At 43.8% G+C, this 20,354-nt stretch overlaps 1 protein-coding gene across 2 annotated transcripts in view; it reads right to left on the bottom strand.

Annotated features, from left to right (window-relative positions):
* Positions 1 to 1,193: 1,193 nt before the first annotated feature.
* Positions 1,194 to 20,354, bottom strand: part of ATF1 (activating transcription factor 1) — a 65,140-nt gene continuing 45,979 nt past the window's right edge. The window contains exons 4-8 of one of the 2 annotated variants that reach the window (XM_062203681.1): positions 19,519 to 19,649; positions 10,212 to 10,391; positions 9,966 to 10,125; positions 6,845 to 6,879; positions 2,540 to 2,684 (exon numbers count right to left, since the gene is read on the bottom strand). In XM_062203681.1, the coding sequence (XP_062059665.1) occupies positions 2,641 to 2,684; positions 6,845 to 6,879; positions 9,966 to 10,125; positions 10,212 to 10,391; positions 19,519 to 19,649 (550 nt within the window). In that variant the 3' untranslated portion in view covers positions 2,540 to 2,640. Of the gene's footprint in view, positions 2,685 to 6,844; positions 6,880 to 9,965; positions 10,126 to 10,211; positions 10,392 to 19,518; positions 19,650 to 20,354 lie in introns of both variants that reach the window. The other variant, XM_062203680.1, reaches the window with a different exon arrangement.

The raw sequence follows: 20,354 nt of genomic DNA, 5'->3' as shown, positions 1-20,354 counted from the left end.
CCAGCGCCCATATGGGATGCCGGCACTGCAGGCACCGGCCCCATGGCTCACCCTTGATACAGATGAAAACTCTGCTGGGGACAAGCTTTGTGGCGCAGCACTGTCAGCTGCCACCTATGAGGTGCCGGTTCGCGGCCCAGCTGCTTCACTTTCAGTTTAGCTCTCTGCTAATGCGGCTGGAGACCCTGATGGAGTGCCAGGCTCCTGGCCCCAGCGGCCATCTGGAGAGTAAACTCTTCCTCTCCCTCTGTAACTCTGCCTTTCACATCAGTGGATAAATCTTTATTAAAAAGACACTCTTCTAGCTGGCGCTGCGGCTCACTAGGCTAATCCTCCGCCTTGCGGCGCCGGCACACCGGGTTCTAGTCCTGGTCGGGGCACCGATCCTGTCCCGGTTGCCCCTCTTCCAGGCCAGCTCTCTGCTGTGGCCCGGGAGTGCAGTGGAGGATGGCTCAAGTGCTTATGCCCTGCACCCCATGGGAGACCAGGAGAAGCACCTGGCTCCTGCCATCGGATCAGCGCAGTGCGCCGGCCGCAGCGCGCCTACCGCGGCGGCCATTGGAGGGTGAACCAACGGCAAAAGGAAGACCTTTTCTCTCTGTCTCCCTCTACTGTCCACTCTGCCTGTCAAAAAATAAAAATAAAAAAAATAAAAAAATAAAAAAGACACTCTTCTGACATAACCTAGTGAGCATATACCACCCTCTGCTCCTGAGGCCTCAGGGACACTGGCTGACACGCGGTACTAAGTGACGTTAGCGATTCTGGTGATCACTTTTCATCAGCGGCAGCCAAGTCAACATTGTCCTATTTTAAATGCCTTTTCAGTAACAGAATTCTACAGGGGGATCCCTCATAAATGTATGAGTTAAAGACTTCCTATGTTAGCTTTCAGTGGAGCCTTAGAGGCTTGAGATGAGTGTGGACTGAGAGCTGTGTTTGGTTCCTCAGGGTTGAGGGTGTGTCAAAGATGACACTCCCAGGTTAGGTGTGGTAAATCTCTCTTTCACCATGAGTTAGCTGAGTTTACTGTAACTGGTCTGATGGAAACAAAAATACAACTATAATCCCCCGGAACTAACTGCAAACGCATCTCATTAAAAAACGAGAACCGCTGTCATTAGTATCTTTAACACAGGCTATCAGGACGCCTTCACCCACACATAAAGCATCACAGCTTACGTTCAGCAAACTTAATTTTATCAAATTCTTTTTAATTTCATGGACAATATGATACATATTGTATAGAAGCACACAATAGTTTTGCAGTACAATTTCGAAGTGTATACAAATTGGAATACAGAGAGGTTAAACACAGGTGTATGTACTGACAGCATTTCTCTTTAGATAAACTGCATATAAAACTTACAATGCAAATATTAGCCAATCTGAAAACTTTACTCTCATAATATAAAAATGATACTTTGAGATGCAAATTTTTTTACTAAACAAACTATATAAACATTTAAAATAATCATTAAAAACTCAATATTAGAATTTATAAAGATCAGCTATAAAAATATATTGGCAGTCACTTTTCTTATAAAGGTACCATTCACTACATTACAAAATAGTCTCTAACATAAAATTACCTTAATAATCGTACTATTTTAAGATCTGATAAACCTTACACTGACTATAAAATCCTCTTGGAAAAACTTTGGTATGCATCTTCAGGTTTTTTTAAAAATAATATTTTAAGGGCCTGTAAACATTCCATTCTATTAAAGCACAACAGAATAAGTAATGGATATTCAACTGCATACAGAATATAGAATCAAAAAAAATTTATTACATATATGTAGAAAATCACCATTACCAGAGTAAGCAAGGACCAATTTAAAAATATCAAACTATTAAACAGTTTTCTTTCCATTCTGATAAAAAAAAAAGTTATAAAATCACCACACTCCATTCATGTACCTCAGATACCTTTAGGACAAGACCTCAAAATGGTTAACCCAGTTTCAAAAACCCTCTCAAGTCCAACAAATAAACTTAAAAAAAAAAAAAAAAAAAACTCACTTAAAAGACCTGACAATGGAACAAGCATATATAATCATAAAACATAATTTATCTTTCAGTAATGTAGTAAGGTTTTCTTTTACAATTGTAATTTAGAATTTATTGGCAAAAATAACACACACACACACACACACACACAACTGAAAAAAAGGTAAATTTCAGGAAACAGTAAGAAATGCAAACCTATAGGGTAAATTGATTTATTTTTAAAAATTCAATTTACCATATTTCATCTTTTTTGTATTTCTGGGTTGACACCATTGTTATTTAGAAAATGCTCGCTTCTTGGCTTTTTGAGTTTAATTTTTACACAGCTTCCAGTTGTGCCCAGAGCTTCCTTGAGGTTGTTTTCCACTTAATCCTGTCGACACATCTCTTGCATAAGATATCTTTGTTGCAAAAGCCTAAATAAAAAGCTTCACTTTTGACCTTTTAATTTATAAAACTCCGCTAAAAAGAAATCCATCTAATTTTTAGGCAAGTCCACAAAAATATTTTCTTTCTTCCTTAAGAATCAAACACTTTTATGGGAATAAAGATCTTTTAAAGTCTTTAGCTCTTCTATCAGAGTTTTATTCTGATTCTCCAGGACTGCGACTCGGTTCTCCAGGCATTTCACATATTCTTTCTTCTTCCTGCGACATTCTCGAGCAGCCTCTCTGAATAGAAACATTTGTTCCGAATGTTAGAAAACAACTTTACATTCTTTAAACAGTAAATTTTCTTCTGTAATTCTACCTGGTCCCCTTTTCCCCCTCATTTGAAAACTTAAGGTATTACCTACATACAGCGAAGTAAACAGATCTTAAGAGTAGAATTCAACCAGTTTTGGCAAATACCCATGCCTGTATCACCCTGTATCCCTGGAGAGACAGAACACATCCAATGCCCCAGGAAGCTCAGTCAGACCTTTCCCAAGCAACTACTAGTCTGACTTTAGTCACCACAGCTTAGTTTTTCCTATTCTAGAACCTCAGGCAACAATGTCACTCAGTAGGTTCTCCTTTGTCTGGTATGCCTTCCATTCAACATAGTTTTGAGGTTCACCCATGCTGCTGCATGCTGGTTTGTCCTTTATATTGCTGAACGCATTCCACTGTGTAAATGTAAGTTATTTATTTATTTCTTCTCTTGGGCTGTTTCTAGGGTTACTGCCGTGCATGTTGTGTGCCAATCTTTTTGTAGATTTAGGTTTCATTTCTCTTGAATAAATACCAGAGAGTAAAATTTAAGGGTCTTCCGGTTAATTTTTCACATAACTTCTTCAATTTCTGGTTATTAAGTCTGAATTTTTTTTTTTTTTTTTTTTTTTTTTTTTTTTTTTTTTTGAGTGGATAGTGAGAGAGAGACAGAGACAGAGAGAAAGGTCTTCCTTTTTGCCGTTGGTTCACCCTCCAATGGCCGCTGCGGCCGGTGCATCTCGCTGATCCGAAGCCAGGAGCCAGGTGCTTCTGGTCTCCCATGTGGTACAGGGCCCATCCTCCACTGCCTTCCCGGGCTGTAGCAGAGAGCTGGCCTGGAAGAGGGGCAACCGGGACAGAATCCAGCACCCCAACCGGGACTAGAACCTGGTGTGCCAGCGCCACAAGGCGGAGGATTAGCCTGCTAAGCCACGGCGCCGGCCTATTAGGTCTGAATTATAAACAATGCTTGAGGGGCCAGCGCTGTGGTGTAGCAGGCTATGCCTCCACCTGCAGCGCTGGCATCCCATATGGGCGCTGGTTCAAGTCCCAGCTGTTCCACTTCCCATCCAGCTCTCTGCTATGGCCTGGGAAAGCATGGAAGATGGCCAAGTCCTTGGGCCCCTGCACCCATGTGGGAGACCCGGAAGAAGCTCCTGGCTCCTGGCTTCAGATCAACTCAGCTCCAGGCATTGTGGCCATTTGGAGAGTGAACCAGTGGATGGATGGAAGGCATCTTTCTCTGTCTCTCCATCTTACTGTCTGTAACTCTACCTCTCAAATAAATAAAATCTTTTTAAAAAATTTTTAAAAAGAAAGAAAACCCATGTATTTTAAAAAAAAAAAAAAACAACAACAGTGCTTGAGCCAACACTCAGTTCTGTGAAATCCTCTTAGAACACTCTGGGAAGGCACATCAAGTTACACAGTATCTACATAAAGAGGTGGATTCTACCTTTGGCTTTTTATCCTATATATGTAAATCTGAATTGCAACACGTTCTACACATGCTGTTCTAACGATCTTTCTGTTAGTACACAGATCTCTATTTTTCAAGGCAGTGTGCAGGACCTGTAATTATTAACCAATACCTCCCCCAGAAAGACTTCCAAGAGGCCTCCAGTGACTATCCTATACATGTCCCCTGTCATATATAATGTGGGGTCTCAAACTATATGCATTTAAATCAAGAGATCCTGCCAGAGCATCTACCAATGTATATCCTCCTCAGCACTACACTCGGAATATCTGCTTCTCTTCACTTGCTCTAATTTCTGATGTTATAAAAATTACAAAATTTTTGTCTAATGGCTACAAACTTTGTATCTTCTTGCTTTAATTCACATTTCTTGATTATGCAAAAAGTCTTATGTGATTTCATGTTTGTAGGCTATGTATTTTTTTCTTTTCTTAGATCTCATATTCATTTATAGAAATAAATCTATTTATATACCTATTACATTTGGCTGCACAGATACAGGTAGGACTGTATAAGCTATAATTCTCTCTCTATTCTATCTATATATAGATCTATAGATATAATCTAGATATCTATAGATATCTATAGATTATATATAGTTGTATATATAGATCTATGGATCTATAGATCTAGATATAGATAGAGAGAGATAGATGGATGCAAATATTTTTCACAGGTAATTTAGTTTTAAGCTTGTTATGGTATCTTTTGTCACACTGAAGCAGACCTGTTGAGTCAAAGACTATGTACTATAAAACTTCAATTTGGGGGCTGGTGCTGTGACGCAGTGAGTAAAGCCACCACCTCCAGTGCCGACATCCCACATGGGCGCTGATTTGAGTCCCAGATGCTCCACTTCCGATCCAGCTCTCTGCTATGGCCTGGGAAAGCAACAGAAGATGGCCCAAGTCCTTGGGCCCCTGCACCCACGTGGAAGACCCAAAAGAAGTTCTTGGCTCCTGGCTTGGGATCAGCACAGCTTCAGCCATTGCAGTCAATTAGGGAGTGAACCAGTGGATGGAAGGCCTCTCTGTTTAACTCTTTCAAGTAAAATAAATAAATCTTTAAAAAAAACAACAACTTCAATTTCCCTCACTAATGTACGTATGTGAAATACCTTTTCTCTATGTACTCAATGGCAGTCACTTTTGAGTTTCTGCCATGTGACATCTCGTTGTTAATTATTTCTCTACTAATGACGAGCATCTTTTTCAAAAGTGTATTGGTCTGGTTTTTTGTAAATGTATAATTCACTTACACTTGCTCATTTATCTATCAATTAGGTTGTCTTTCTAGTGGTTTCTTTTTTTTTTTTTTAAAGATTTATTTTTATTTATTTGAAAGAGTTACAGAGAGACAGAGAGACAGTAGAGACAGAGAGAGGTCTTCCATCTGCTGGTTCACTTCCCAATTGGCCGCAACGGCCGCAGCTGTGCCGATCTGAAGCCAGGAGCCAGGAGCTTCTTCCAGGTCTCCCATGTGGGTGCAGGGGCCCAAGGACTTGGGCCATCTTCTGCTGCTTTCCCAGGCCATAGCAGAGAGATGGATCGGAAGAGGAACAGCCAGGACTAGAAGCGGTGCCCATATGGGATGCCGGTGCTTCAGGCCAGGGACTTAACCTGCTGTACCACAGCGCCGCCCCCCCCCCCCCCCCCCCGCTTTTTTAAATAAAGACTTATTTGTTTATTTGAAAGGCAGAGTTACAGACAAGCAAGTGAGAGAGAGAAGCCTTCCATCCGCTGGTCCACCCCCCAGACGGCCACAACGGCCTTTCAAATAATAAATAAATTAATTAAAAAAAAAAATAAAACAAGTAACCTCTTTCTCTTCTTGAATACTTATGTCTTCCATGTAGACTCTCAGCTTATTTTGTCTACTTCCTTAAAATTGTATAGATTTTAGTTTGAATTACATTGAATTTTTTTTTTTTTTTTTTTTTTTTTTGACAGGCAGAGTGGACAGTGAGAGAGACAGAGAGAAAGGTCTTCCTTTGCCATTGGTTCACCCTCCAATGGCTGCCGCGGCTGGTGCGCTGCGGCCAGCGCACCGCGCTGATCCGATGGCAGGAGCCAGGTGCCTATCCTGGTCTCCCATGGGGTGCAGGGCCCAAGGACTTGAGCCATCCTCCACTGCACTCCCTGGCCACAGCAGAGAGCTGGCCTGGAAGAGGGGCAACCGGGACAGAACCGGCGCCCCGACTGGGACTAGAACCCGGTGTGCCAGCGCCGCAAGGCGGAGGATTAGCCTAGTGAGCCGCGGCGCCAACCGAATTACATTGAATTTACATGCAAAATCTGAAAGAACTGATACTCAATATTAACTGTCTCTATCTTAAAACAATATATTTCAGTATATTTCCTAATTGTTCAGATACAGTTTTAGTTACAAGATTTTTAAATGGATTTTATGCCTTTCCTATTAAATTCTTCCTAAGTATTTCACGTTTTGTCATTAATATGGATGCAGTATTATTTCCCACTGTTATTTTCAAGATGGTTATAGACAGCAGCAGAACACCTGTGATGGCTTTGTGGGTTAACTTGACAGGGCCAAGGGATGCCCAGGAGAGCCGGTAAAGCATTACTTCTGGGCATATCTGCGGGGAGCTTCCAGAAGGGATTAGTATTTGAATGTGTAAGTAAAGAAGATCCACCCTCACCATTGTGGGTGGCCATCATCCAATCCGCTGAGGGCCTGAATAGAACAAAAAAGCAGAGGCAAGGTGAATTCTCAAGACCTGAGCTAGACACTCCTGGTTTCCTGGCCTTGGCCATCAGCAGCACTCGTGTTTCCCTCGCCTTTAGATTCTGGGACTTACACCTGTGCCCCCATCTCCACCCCCTGATCCTTGGCCTTGGGCTGAGCTACAAAACTGGCTATCCATATTATTATAGAAAGGGATATTATGGGATTTCTCAGTCTATAATCTGGTGAGCCATCCGTTTCTCTGGAAAATCCTAACGTCTTACTAAATTTACTTACAAATCACTGTGGATTCTGAACACTTGTTTATTATGAAGCAGTATACACATAAAAAAGCCCATGTGGTATGGATATATGTTAGGAAGCACAGCAAATAAAATGAGGGTGAATATGTGCACCCTCAGCTTAAGAGGACACGTCACATGTGCGGGAGGCAGCCCTCAGTACCCTGGTCTCCGGCTCATTAGCAATCACTAGCTTCAACTCTCTGCTCACGGTCACAGCTCTAGTACATAGGTCTATGACTCCACACAGTAAATCATCTTTGGTTTCCTAATTTTCCAAGATCATAAAATATTATACTTTATATATTGTTGCAAGTTCTTTCTTTCACTCAACTTTCATTTTTCTAAGCTTTATTCATGTTGAAATGACCACTCAATCCTTACAAATGGACAGTATTGCATAGTATAAAATCAGTCCCAACTTTTGCATCCATTCTTTTATCAATGGATATTTAGGTTGTTCCCTGATTTTTGCTATAAACACCTTACGCATACTTCTGCAAGTCTCTCAGTCACATACAAAGCAGTCAAGTCATAAGAATATCCAGGTCACCTGTACAAGGTAAGGCCTAATTCATTTCCAAAGTGGTCGTTTCAGGCCCATAGCAGTATCTAAGTTCTGTGGTTCTAAATCCTTGCCAACTCCTCATTACACTTTAAAATGCTTGCCAGCTGGGTTGGAATAAGTGGTATCTAAGTGTGTGGTATTTATTTGCATTTCTTTGATTACTCATAAGGATGAGCAGTCTTTTGTATGGTTATTAACCATTCATATATTTTGCTATGCCTTTTTTTTTTCTTATTGATTCACAAGGTCTTTGTATTGTTTTTAAAAAAAATCTTCTGCTGGTTAGGTAAGTTACAAGTATCTTCCATAGGCCTACAGTCTGTATCTTCATTCCCTTTATGTTATCTTTTTATGAACAGAAGTTACTCATTTCGGTGCAACAAAATTAATTCACGTTTCTTTTTAATTTTTATCTACGTATTTGTCCTCCTTAAGAAATCCTTAAATATAAGATGATATACTTTCACTTAAAGGTTTTTTGTTTTGTTTTGACAGGCAGAATTAGACAGTAAGAGACAGAAAGGTCTTCCTTCCTTTGGTTCACCCCCCAAATGGCCGCTACAGCCGGTGCCTGCACCGATCTGAAGCCAGGAGCCAGGTGTTTCCTCCTGGTCTCCCATGTGGGTGCAGGGCCCAAGTCTTGGGCCATCCTCCACTGCACTCCCAGGCCACAGCAGAGAGCTGGACTGGAAGAGGAGCAACTGGGACAGAACCAGCGCCCCGACTGGGACTAGAACCCAGGGTGCCAGCGCTGCAGGCAGAGGATTAGCCTAGTGAGCCGCGGCGTCAGCATCACTTAAAGGTTTTAAAATTTCATCTTGTTTATTTAAGTTTATAATCCATCTGGAATGATTCCTGTATAAGGTGTGAGGAAGAAGTCCAGTATGTTTTCATGTGTGAGTTACCAATCGCCTAGCATCATTTGCTGAGTCCAACTACCTGCCCTGTCCTATCAGTGCCTCCTGTGTTCACAGATCTACTTCTGGGTTCTCTATTCTATTTCATTACTCATTTTGTTTATTTCTCTTTTAAATTGTTTATTTTCACTTTATTTTAAGGCAGAAAGAGAGTTCTTCCATCCATGGGTTCAATCCCCAAATACCTACAGTAAGCAGGCCTACACTAGGCCAAAGCCAGGGCTGCACGGGTTCAGACACCACTTGGGACACCCAAGCCTATACTGCAGTGCCTGGTTCTGGTCCTGGCTCCCCGGCTTCCTGATGGCTCAAGTACTTGAGATCCTGCCACTCACACTCAGCTCCCGGCTCCAGGCTCCAGCCTGGCCCAGCAGTAGCTCTTGTAGGGTTGTGAGCATTTGAGAAGGGAACCAAAAGATGCAAAATCTCCCTCTCGGTCTCTCTTTCAAAATGGACTGAAAATGTAAAATTACTTATTTTTAAAGCCAGGAGCCAAGAACTCAATCTGGGTCTCCCACATGGGTGGCTGGGACCCACTACCTCTCAGGGTTCACACTATCAGGACACTGGACGGGGAGCAGAGGTGGGACAGAACCCAGGCACTCTGATTTAGGATGTGGGCGTCCCAGGTGGTGGCTCTGCTGCCTCAATTCAAATAATGTTTACTTTTTTTTCCTGTTTTAGTAAACTGGCAAAAGACTTCTGGACAATGATATAGAAAATAACTATAATTTATAGTTATTCTTGTGGCCATTTTAGACAGAGAAATACATCTTTGCCAACACTGCTAGTATTATATTTTCCTTCCCAATTTTTAATATCTCTTACAGTCACTGGTCCTTGATGATTTTCAAAGTATCTTTTTTCTTTAAAAATTAGACATACTTCTTTCCTTCCTCCGTCAGATAACTGAAGACTTTACAAGTCTCATTATAGTTTGCTGTTTCTGCGAACTCTTCCTCCTTTTCAGGAAGGATAACTCCTTTCGGGAGTTATCTAAAACTTCCAACTTTGAAACCTGGATCTCTGAGTTTAAAACCCTGTGAGCCCATTAAGAACAGACTGCTGTGTGAAAAGCTTTGCTTAAGATTGCTATTTCAAAGGACACGGTACACCTGGGAAAACGCTATTTCATCTTTGGAGCAGCAGGACTCGCCGATCCACTGGAAATGAATTTAATCCAGCACTGAGTAAAATAAAGCCTCTCTCTGGGCTTACAATGAGACAATTCTAACTAACATCAGGTTGTGTCTCGAGATCTGCAAGAACACTACCCACCCCGGCAGTGAGTGTGGTTTGGCCACCTACCTGTTTTTCATCAGCCGTATTTCTCTCTTCAACTGAGGGTCATCTGTCTTAGTTGTCTGAGACGTCAGCGTCACAGGAGATGTCATCACCACAGCCTGCGGCAGTGAAGTCGCCGAGGGCGTGGTCCGGATCTGGTAGGTCTGCATATCTCCCGAGGCCGCTGTATGGGCCAAAGTGCGAGTTAATCGACGACGAGCCTCGGAAGGGCCTCTGAGAAGCCCTCTACGGACAGCTAAACATACTTACTCTGTACAACCACCTGGTTGCTGGGCACAAGTATTTGCTGTCCGTCCGAGGTCTGCGCGTACTGCAGAATTGTACCTTGCTGAGCGCTGCCTGAATTGGTCATGGGCAACGTCTGCAGTCCCTGTACTCCGTCTGCGCCTGGACTGGCCAACTGTAAGGCTCCATTCGGGGCAATGGCAACTTCAACCAGAGAGAGAAAACAGCCATTATACGGCTATACATATACCAGCTCAACGAAGTGGCAAAGAAACAGAAACAAAGAAAGCTGAACACTGGAAAACACAAACACTCTTAAAGCAGGCTTGAATGCACTTCTACTCCTAACTGTTGACTGCTTTAAGTGAACTATATATAAAAGAAATAAGACGTCATTTTTTTTTTTTTTTTTTGACAGGCAGAGTGGACAGTGAGAGAGAGAGACAGAGAGAAAGGTCTTCCTTTTTTTGCCGTTGGTTCACCCTCCAATGGCCGCCGCGGTAGCGCGCTGCGGCCGGCGCACCGCGCTGTTCCGATGGCAGGAGCCAGGTGCTTCTCCTGGTCTCCCATGGGGTGCAGGACCCAAGGACTTGGGCCATCCTCCACTGCACTCCCTAGCCACAGCAGAGAGCTGGCCTGGAAGAGGGGCAACCGGGACAGGATCGGTGCCCCGACCGGGACTAGAACCCGGTGTGCCGGCGCCGTAAGGCGGAGGATTAGCCTGTTGAGCCACGGCGCCGGCTAAGACGTCATTTTAAAAAAAGAACTTTATAGCTCAGAAGCACCACCCCGAATTAAGTCCCATACTGTATGATAACACTGGTTAAAAATAGCAGATTTTGGAATCCATGGAACACTCCATGCTCACTGCTAATGTTGTCACGGCAAATCTGGGGCATTAGGGAAGGATACCAGTGTCTGACTGTCCAGGAAAATGAGAAAGAACTGAAAAGTTACAATGTTTGCCTATAAGCATTATAAAGATTGTAACTTAAAAATATTCTGAATAGATAAAATTTGCCTATGGAAAAAAATTTCAAATAGAATAAAAGCTTATATAATGCTTCTTAGCCCACTGTCCAGTGCTACCACTGATAAATGTATTATATTTAAGAAATATAAACTATTCATTCATTTCCTATGAAAATTAGCGATAAAGTTAAGTGACCAGAAAGCTACCTTGCAGATCACATTACTTAGCTCCCTGTAAACACTTTTCACATGCGCTAGTGCTTTCTCGGCAGCCCTGGCATGACATATCCATAAGACATGGCCAAACAGAAAACACTTTAGCATTTCGCACTTCCCACATAATAAATAAACCTCTTTTAGAGTCTGATGCCTCATCTCAGTACCCTCTTTCCAGATTATAATTATGTAACACTTTGTTTTCCTTTTTATGCTTTGGCTAGCAGGAAACCAAATTACACTTGTGAGTGTATGTGTGTTTTAAGTAAAAATGATTTTTTTTCAGGCGTTTCTAATCATCCTCCTACTGCCACACAGAGATATTCTCATTTAGGAAGCCACTTTAAAAAGTTTCTGGGTCGGCACCATGGCTTAACAGGCTAATCCTCCGCCTTGCGGCGCCGGCACACCGGGTTCTAGTCCCGGTCGGGGCGCCGGATTCTATCCCGGTTGCCCACTAGTTTGAGTTCCAGTTGCTTGATCTCTGACCCAGTTTTCTGCTAATGTGCCTGGGAAAGCACCGGAAGATGTTTTCAGGTATCTGGGTCTGTGCCATCCATGTGGGAGACATGGATGGAGTTCTGGGTTCCTTGCTTTGGCCCAGGGGCTCTTGCAGCCATATGGGGAATGAACTAGCAGAAAGAAGACTTTTCTCTGTATTTTCCTCTCTGTTGCCCTGCCTTTCAAATAAATTAAATAAATATTTTTTAAAAAGGCATCAATCTAGGCCGGCGCCGTGGCTCAGTAGGCTAATCCTCCACCTTGCGGCGCCGGCACACTGGGTTCTAGTTCCGGTCGGGGCGCCAGATTCTGTCCCAGTTGCCCCTCTTCCAGGCCAGCTCTCTGCTATGGGCCGGGAGTGCAGTGGAGGATGGCCCAAGTGCTTGGGCCCTGCACCCGCATGGGAGACCAGGAGAAGCACCTGGCTCCTGGCTTTGGATCAGCGCAATGAGCAGGCCGCAGCGGCCATTGGAGGGTGAACCAACGGCAAAAAAGAAGACCTTTCTCTCTGTCTCTCTATCCACTCTGCCTGTCCAAAAAAAAAAAAAAAAAAGTTTCTGGAAAAATGGAATTAAAAGACTTTATTGTAGTACAAAAAATGCTTAAACCCTATGCAGCTTTTTCATAATATGCAATTTCCATTTACTTCCTTTTTTTTTAAAAATAAGAATATTCCTTTTACAGAGGTAGAGGTAGAGAGAGAGAGAGAGAAATGTCTTCCATTCCCTGGTTCACTCCCTAAATGGTGGCAATGGTCAGAGCTTGTCTGATCTGAAGCCAGGAGCCAGGAGCTTCTTCTCCCACAGAGGTACAGGGGCCCCAAGGACTTGGGACATCTTCTACTGCTTTCTCAGGCCATAGCCAAGAGCTGGATCAGAAGTGGAGCAGCCAGGACTCAAACCGATGCCCATATGGGATGCCTGCACTTGCAGGCAACAGCTTTACCAGATGCACCACAGCACCGGCCTCTCCATTAACTTTCTGAACACTTCTCATGCATGGAGTTCAAAAACTTTTGCACCAAAGTAAACTTTTAGTTGCATTTTCCCAGAAGTTTTGAAAATACTTTCATGTGACTTTAAATACAAAGACTCATTACAAATTTCTAGATGCAGAAATGTGCGGTTTTATTAGTAATTAGTTACAGTGTTTTACTGCCACATACATTACATATGTGAACATAAAGTTCACGGGAGGGGCTGCTGTTGTGGCACAGCAGGTTAAGAACTAGCCTGATACAGCGGCATCCCATATAGGTGCCAGATGGAGTCCCAGCTGCCCTCCTTCCGATCCAGCTCCCTGCTAATGCACCTGGGAAAGCAGCAGAAAATGGCCCCAAGTGCTTGGGTCCATGCATCCAGGTGGGAGACCTAGAAGAAGTTACTGCCTCTGGCTTTGGCCTGGCCCAGCCCCAGCTGTTGTGCCCATCTGAGGAGGGAATGAGCAGATGGAAGATCTCTCTGTCTCTTCTCTCTGTCTCTTGTAACTTTACCTTTCAAATAAATAAAAAGATAAATCTTAAAAAAAAGTTCACGGGAAAAAGGCATTGAAATAAGTATATTTTGGTGTAGAAAGTTGTGAAATCCAGGCATAGTATTTTTATAATACACAATTTTCCATGAGCTCTCTGAAGACTCTGCTGCTGTTATGAATTTGAAAAAATTTCTACTTGACCAAAACATCTTATAATGCTGCTTTTCCCATGAACTTTTAAAAGTACCCTCATATTTATTCTAAAACTGTGTTGTACCATATGGTAGCCATTAGCAACATGTGGCTATTTAAATTAGATAAAATTGAACCAAATAAAAAGATTCAGTTTCTATGTACTCTTTAAGATTTATCTCTTTATTTATACGAAAGTCAGAGTTTCAGAGAGAGAAGGAGAGGCAGAGATCTTCCAACTGTTGGTTCACTCCCCAAATGGCCACAATGGCCAGAGCTGAGCCGATCCGAAGCCAGGAGCCAGGAGCTTCTTCCAGGTCTCCCACGTGGGTGCAGGGGCTCAAGGACTAGCCAGGACATGAACAGGCGCCTATATAGGATGCCAGTGCCACAGGAGGAGGTTTGGCATACTAGGCCACAGCACCAGCCCAACTCTTTTTTTTTTTTTAAGATTTATTTATTTATTTATTTATTTGAGAAACAGAGTTAGAGGAAGAGGCAGAAAGATCTTCCATCCACTGGTTCACTCTCTAAATGGCCATATGACCAGGGCTGGGCCTGGACAAAGACAAGAGCTAGGAGCTTCATCCAGGTCTCCAACGTAGGTGCAGAGGCTCAAGCACCTGAGCCATTTCCCTCTGCTATCTCAGGCAGGTTAGCAAGGAGCTGGATCAGAAGTGGAGCAGCCAGGACAGTAATGGCACCCATATGGATGGTGGCACTGCAGATGGTGGCTTAACCCGCTGTGCCACAGGCGCCACACAGTGCCAGCTGCCGTAATTCTTATTTTTAATGGTCTCAGAACAATAAATTGTACCAATTACAATTTTTAACTTTAAAAATTCTGGAGTACGGGCAGGTGTTGTGGCACAGTGGGTTAAGCCACTGCCTGGGATGCCTGTATCCCACATCAGAGCACTAGCTCGAATCCACACTGCACCACTTCCGATCCAGCTCCCAGGTAATAGTATGCTGGAAGGCAGCAGGTGCTCACTGAAATTCTTGGGTCCTTGCCACCCATGTGTGAGACTTGGATGCAGTTCCAGGCTCCTAGCTTTGACTTGGCCCGGCCCTGGCTATTATGGGCATTTGGGAGTGAATTAGCAGATGGAAGATGTGTTGGTGTACGTGTATGTCTCTGTCACTCTCCCTCCTTCAAGCAGATGAAAACAAGTATTTAACAGTTTGGATGAACAGGCTGGAGTTTGGCACAGCAGTTAAAACACTGATTGGAACACCTGAACCCCATGTTGCACTGCCTGGGTTCAAGTCCTGGCTCTACTTCCAATTCCGACTTCCGCTAATGCATATGCTGGGAGGCAGCAGACTACGGCTGAAGCATCTGGATCCCTGCAACCCTTGTAGGAGACCTGGATAAAGTTCCTGGTCCATGGCTTCAACCAGTCCCAGCCCAGGCTGTTGTGGGTACTGGGGAAGTGAAGTGGTAGGTGGAAAATCTGGGTCTCTGTCTCTCTGCCTCTCTTCTCCCTCTCGCTCCTTTCTTCCCTCTCTCCCTCCCCTCCCCTCCCCCAACCTACCTTTCAAATAAGTAAGAATCTGTCTTTTGAATCCTAATACATCCACCTGCACTACACACACACACTTTAGATTTATTTGAATGCAGAGTTACAGAGAGACAAAGAGAGAGGTCTTCCATCCTCTAGTTTACTCCCCAAATGGCTGTAAAGACCAGGATTGGGCCAGACCGAAGCCAGGAGCCAGGAGCTTCATCCAGGGCTCCCGTGTGTGTAGCGGCACAAGCACCTGGGCCAAACTCCACTACTTTCCCAGGCACATTAGCAGGAAGGCGCATTGGAAGTGGAGCAGCCAGGAATCGAACTGGCGCCCATATGGGATGCCCACATTTCAGGCAGCAGCTTAACTCGCTACACCACAACACCAGACCCCTTAAAAAATAAAATTATTGTGGAAATCTTTACTTAATATATACTAAACTGATCTTCTGTAAATATCAAAAAAAAAGTTAAATAATAATATAAAGAGAATTGAAAATGAATCTTGATGTGAACGGAAGGGGAGAGGGAGCAGAAAAGGGGAGGGTTGCGGGTGGGAGGGAAGTTATGGGGGGGGAGCCATTGTAATCCATAAGCTGTACTTTGGAAATTTATATTCATTAAATAAAAGTTTATTAAAAATATATATATACTGAACTGATCTTCTGTATATAAAGAGAATTGAAATTGAATCTTGATGTGAATGGAAGGGGAGAGGGAGCGGGAAAGGGGAGGGTTGCGGGTGGGAGGGAAGTTATGGGCGGGGGAAGCCATTGTAATCCATAAGCTGTACTTTGGAAATTTATATACATTAAATAAAAGTTTAAAAAAAATAAAAGTATTAGCTATTTTTTAAATATGGGAGAGGTCATACATGTAATATTGCCATAAAAAAGTTTATATTTAAAGTCAAAGTGAACCTCCCCAGCGCCTCTGATCTCATATGCATCCTCCTGGAGCATTCAATATGTATGGGGAAAAATGCATAGTATACATGTGCTCTCTCATTAATTTATTCATCACAGGCTCTGTGCCAGGTCCTACATGACAAGGGTACAGGTGTGGACAGAACAAATAAGGTTTGTTTCCTCAAGGAATTGCATTCTACTGGGGAGAACGGATCATAAGTAAGATAAAATTGCACACTGGGGCCAGCGCTGTGGTGTAGTAGGAAAAGCTGCCGCCTGCAGTGCCAGAATCCCATGTGGCTGCCAGTTGGAGACAGAGACAGAGTCTTCCATCCACTAGTTCACTCCCCAAATGGCCACAACGGCTGGAGCTGGGGCGATCTGAAGCCAGGAGCCTGGAGCCTCCTCCAGGTCTCCCACCTGGGTGCAAGACCCCAGGCACTCGGGCCATCTTACACTGCTTTCCCAGGCACATCAGCAGAGAGCTGGATCAAAAGTGGAGCAGCAAGAAATCGAACTGGTGCCCATGTGGGATGCCAGCAGCAGGTGACAGCTTAACCTGCTACGTCACAGTGCCAGCCCCTGGAGGAGCACCTTAAGAGAGGTCTCTTTTGGGAGGTGACACAGGAGTAAGAAGGCGAGCCACGGGACCAATGGGGAAAGGACATAGCAGGCATGGGGAGAGCAACTCTGAAGACCCTGCAGTAGGCACGAGCTGTGTGTCTGAAGGGCAGCAAGAAAGTCTGTGTGGCCACAATGCCATCACATGAGGAGACGAGGTCAGAACAAGGGCAAAGCCCGATCCTGGCTGCAATCCCCGGCGGCACCTGGACTTTACGCTGTGGTGCAGTCACTGAGCATTTAGAGCAGGAAAGATGGACCTGGCTGACATTTTAAATGGCCACACTCTGAACAACTGGCCATCACATTGAGAATGAAGCAAGATGGCCAACCAGCTACCTAGGGTAGTAATTTAAATGGGAGGGCAAACCGAGGAGGTGGCGGACGCAGGGATGGTAACAGGGTCAGACGGGACAAGAGCTAATCAGGTTCAGGCTGGCGGTGGGCACGGAGGCACAGCAGGCTAAGTTGCTGCCTGGTCACCCACATCACATACTAGAAAGCCTGGTTCAAGTCCTGGCTAATTCACACTTCCAATCCCACTTCCTGTTAATGCACCTGGAAGGCGGCAGGTGATGGCCCAAGGGCTTGGCTCCTGTCACCCCCATGGGAGGCCTAGACTGAGCTCCGGGCTCCTGGCTTTGGCCTGGCCCCGCCTGGCTGCGGGTAGGCATTTCATGAGTGAACCAGTGGATGGAATATCTCTTTCTCCATCTCTCACTCCACCTTTCAAATAAATAAGTCTTAAAAACAAAAAAAGATGTAAGTTAGGAACGAAAGGAGAGATTATAAACGGGCAGCACAAGAGAATTCTTGGGCTACGGAACTAAGCCTTGGTTGTGCTAGTGCTTCACAACTTGACGTCTATCAATTGCTTATCGACCTCTTTCACTGTATACAACTCAGACAAGAAATATTCTTAAGATTTATTTATTTATTTGAAAGTCAGAGTTACACAGAGATAGGAGAGGCAGAGAAAGTGAGAGTGAGAGAGAGAAAGAGAGGTCTTCCATCTGCTGGTTCACTCCCCAGATGGCCGCAAATGCCACGGCTGCGCGGATCCGAAGCCAGGAGCCAGGAGCTTATTCCGGGTCTCCCATGTGGGTGCAGGGGCCCAAGGACTTGGCCATCTTCTACTGCTTTCTCAGGCCATAGCAGAGAGCTGGATTGGAAGTGGAGCAGCCGGGTCTCAAATTGGCGCCCATATGAGATGCCGGCACTTCAGGCCAGGGCATTAACCCACTGCACCACAGTGCCAGCCAAGAAATACCCTCAAAGAACCCTCAGAAAAATTCTGAAAAAACTAGTAATATGCAATGATTTTGTTTGCAACTCATATATAGATGATAAATACAAAAGAGACCTAAGTACATATTAAACACTGCTTTCATCCTATACTAAACTCCGACATCAGTGAGCTAAAGACAAATTTAGGGGCGGGCACTGTGGCTCAGTGGGTTAAAGCCGAGGCCTGCAGTGCCAGTTCGAGTCCCAGCTGTTCCACTTTCAATCTACTTCTCTGTTAATGGGCCTGGGAAAGCAGCAAAAGGTGGCCCAAGTGCTTGGGCCCCTGCACCCATGTGGGAAACCTGGAAGAAGCTCCTGGCTTCGGATCGGCTCAGCTCTGGCTATTGGGGCCATTTGGAAAGTGACCCAGCAGATGCAAGACCTCTCTCTCTCTCTGTCTCTGTAACTCTACCTTTCCAATAAATAAATCTTAACAAAAAAAAAAAAAGACAAACTTAAATATGTTAATCATATTAACTGGGTAAACAGCTACCAAAAAATATATTGGAGTCCCCCAGACTTCTTACAACAAAACAAATGTAAGATAAATAAAAGGTTTTAAAGCAAAAACAAAAACAAACAAAACACTGAGAAAAATCTCAAAAACCTAAAGTCTTTATAAGCATTCATTTCCAATCCAGAAACCATCAAAGAAAACAAATCTGGGGGAAAAAAGCACAAATTCATATGTTTATGTTTGCATGTGTTGGACAATTTGTTCACTTTCGTTGTACATGTGAAACTTTCCATTAAAAAACACCAGAAGCAAAACTAAAAACTGAACTTGAACTTGAAAACACAGAAGGCTAATTCATTATCTTGTTAGTTCTGCCATATGTCATTTTAATATATCAAGAGACCCCATTTACAAGTTGTTCGGGGGAAAATTGTTAACACAGGTTACTGCGCTGTAGACAGCTGCTGAGTAAGAGATGAGAGAAGGTACACGTCTGTCTGCGGCAGGTATTTCCTGTTCTAGCGCTGTCTCGGCTACGAGCTTTCCTTTCAAAGGCAAGGACCACACCAGCTTCCCTGCAGGCTCCCTGGTCCCAGCTGAGACGCTGCCCACTGGCAGGTGCTCCCGCTTCCTGAAGGCTGGCTGTCCGCAGGCAGAGGTTCACTGCAGTCGCTTGGCCCCTGACGGTTGCTGGTGGGCACGCTGTGAAGCATGTCGCACACCAACCTGAACCCCTGTAACCCTAAACTGAAAAGTCCACGTTCCTGTTTAATTTGTTTATTATGTAACTAGCCCAAACGCTGATTTCCACTGGAATCAAGGTTATGCACGTAACTGGCTAGCGTCCAAGAGAGCAGTTAAGAGGCTATGTAGTTTGGGGTGAATTGTATCTCTAGATACAGACAGACTTAATTTTGAATCCTAGCTCCATTAACTTAAAAAATGGCATAATTTACTATACTTCAGGTACCATGTCTAACTTTTTGAGCCTCAGCTGCCTCATAAAATAATCTCGGGAAGTGGTAAGGAATAAACGAAATAACACTGAAAATGTACTTTGCCTTATTCCTGGCTCAAAATACTATCCTTTAATAATCATCGCTATTGTCTATGGCCTTTCTACACACCACTTCTTCAATGGAACAGCTCGTTTCCGTGTCTAGCATGTGGAAATGGATCCTTATACATACTGTACTGTCCGCTGCTAGTCTGATAGATGGAAGTTGGAACAGACATAGAAGTAACAGCAGAAACTCCAGGGTTTTCTCCGTCTCCTTTTCTGCCTCGTGTATCTTCAGAAGAGAGCGCTTTCAAAATTTTTCTGTGAAGAACAGAACTCTATTAATGTTGGTAATATTTAGAACTTTATTGATGTTTAGCTTTTACAAGAAGAAACTCCTAAGTCTTTCCCAATCTCAAGTTAAAAGTACATCAATGAACTAGACAGCCAAACTCTCATGTCAAAGAGATACTTGTGTTTCGCACATGTTATAATGCTGTGGCCCAGACTAGTTACATTTCAGTTTATGGCTACCTACAAAGAGATAATGGTACACTGAACAGACACCCATACACACTGCCTCTCTATGTATAAGGTCTTGGGAGAAGTATGAAGTGTCTCTATGAGAGAGAAGGCATTTCATTAACTAACAAAATACTATTATTTTCTAATTAGTGTCCGTGACCTCCATTTCAGAAGACGACTTTTGTCACCCTTCCTCTCTATAATGGAAGGGAACTCCACAGTTCTCAGAAAGAAACAGGATTAGACCTACCACCATATTAAGTGCATGGAGTATCAGTGATAAATAAGATTGCTTACTTAAACAACGACGTAAATGATACCCAGACTTGGTGCAATGTGGTTCATGACAGGAGTGAGGGAGGGAGAAGTATTCCTGCTAAAAAGAAAGGACTTCCCAGGACAACGAGGGGCGTGGAGAAGCAGTAGGAAACGAGCATCATTTGCTAGTGGAGAAAAAAGAAAACTGAAATATTCACTCAAGATCCACAGTCACTGTAGAAG

The sequence above is a fragment of the Lepus europaeus genome, chromosome 10 (genome assembly GCF_033115175.1).
Source record: "Lepus europaeus isolate LE1 chromosome 10, mLepTim1.pri, whole genome shotgun sequence".
Classification (NCBI taxonomy): domain Eukaryota; kingdom Metazoa; phylum Chordata; class Mammalia; order Lagomorpha; family Leporidae; genus Lepus; species Lepus europaeus.
The sequence above is the reverse complement of the archived record's forward strand: the minus strand, read 5'-3'. Positions and strand labels throughout refer to the sequence as shown.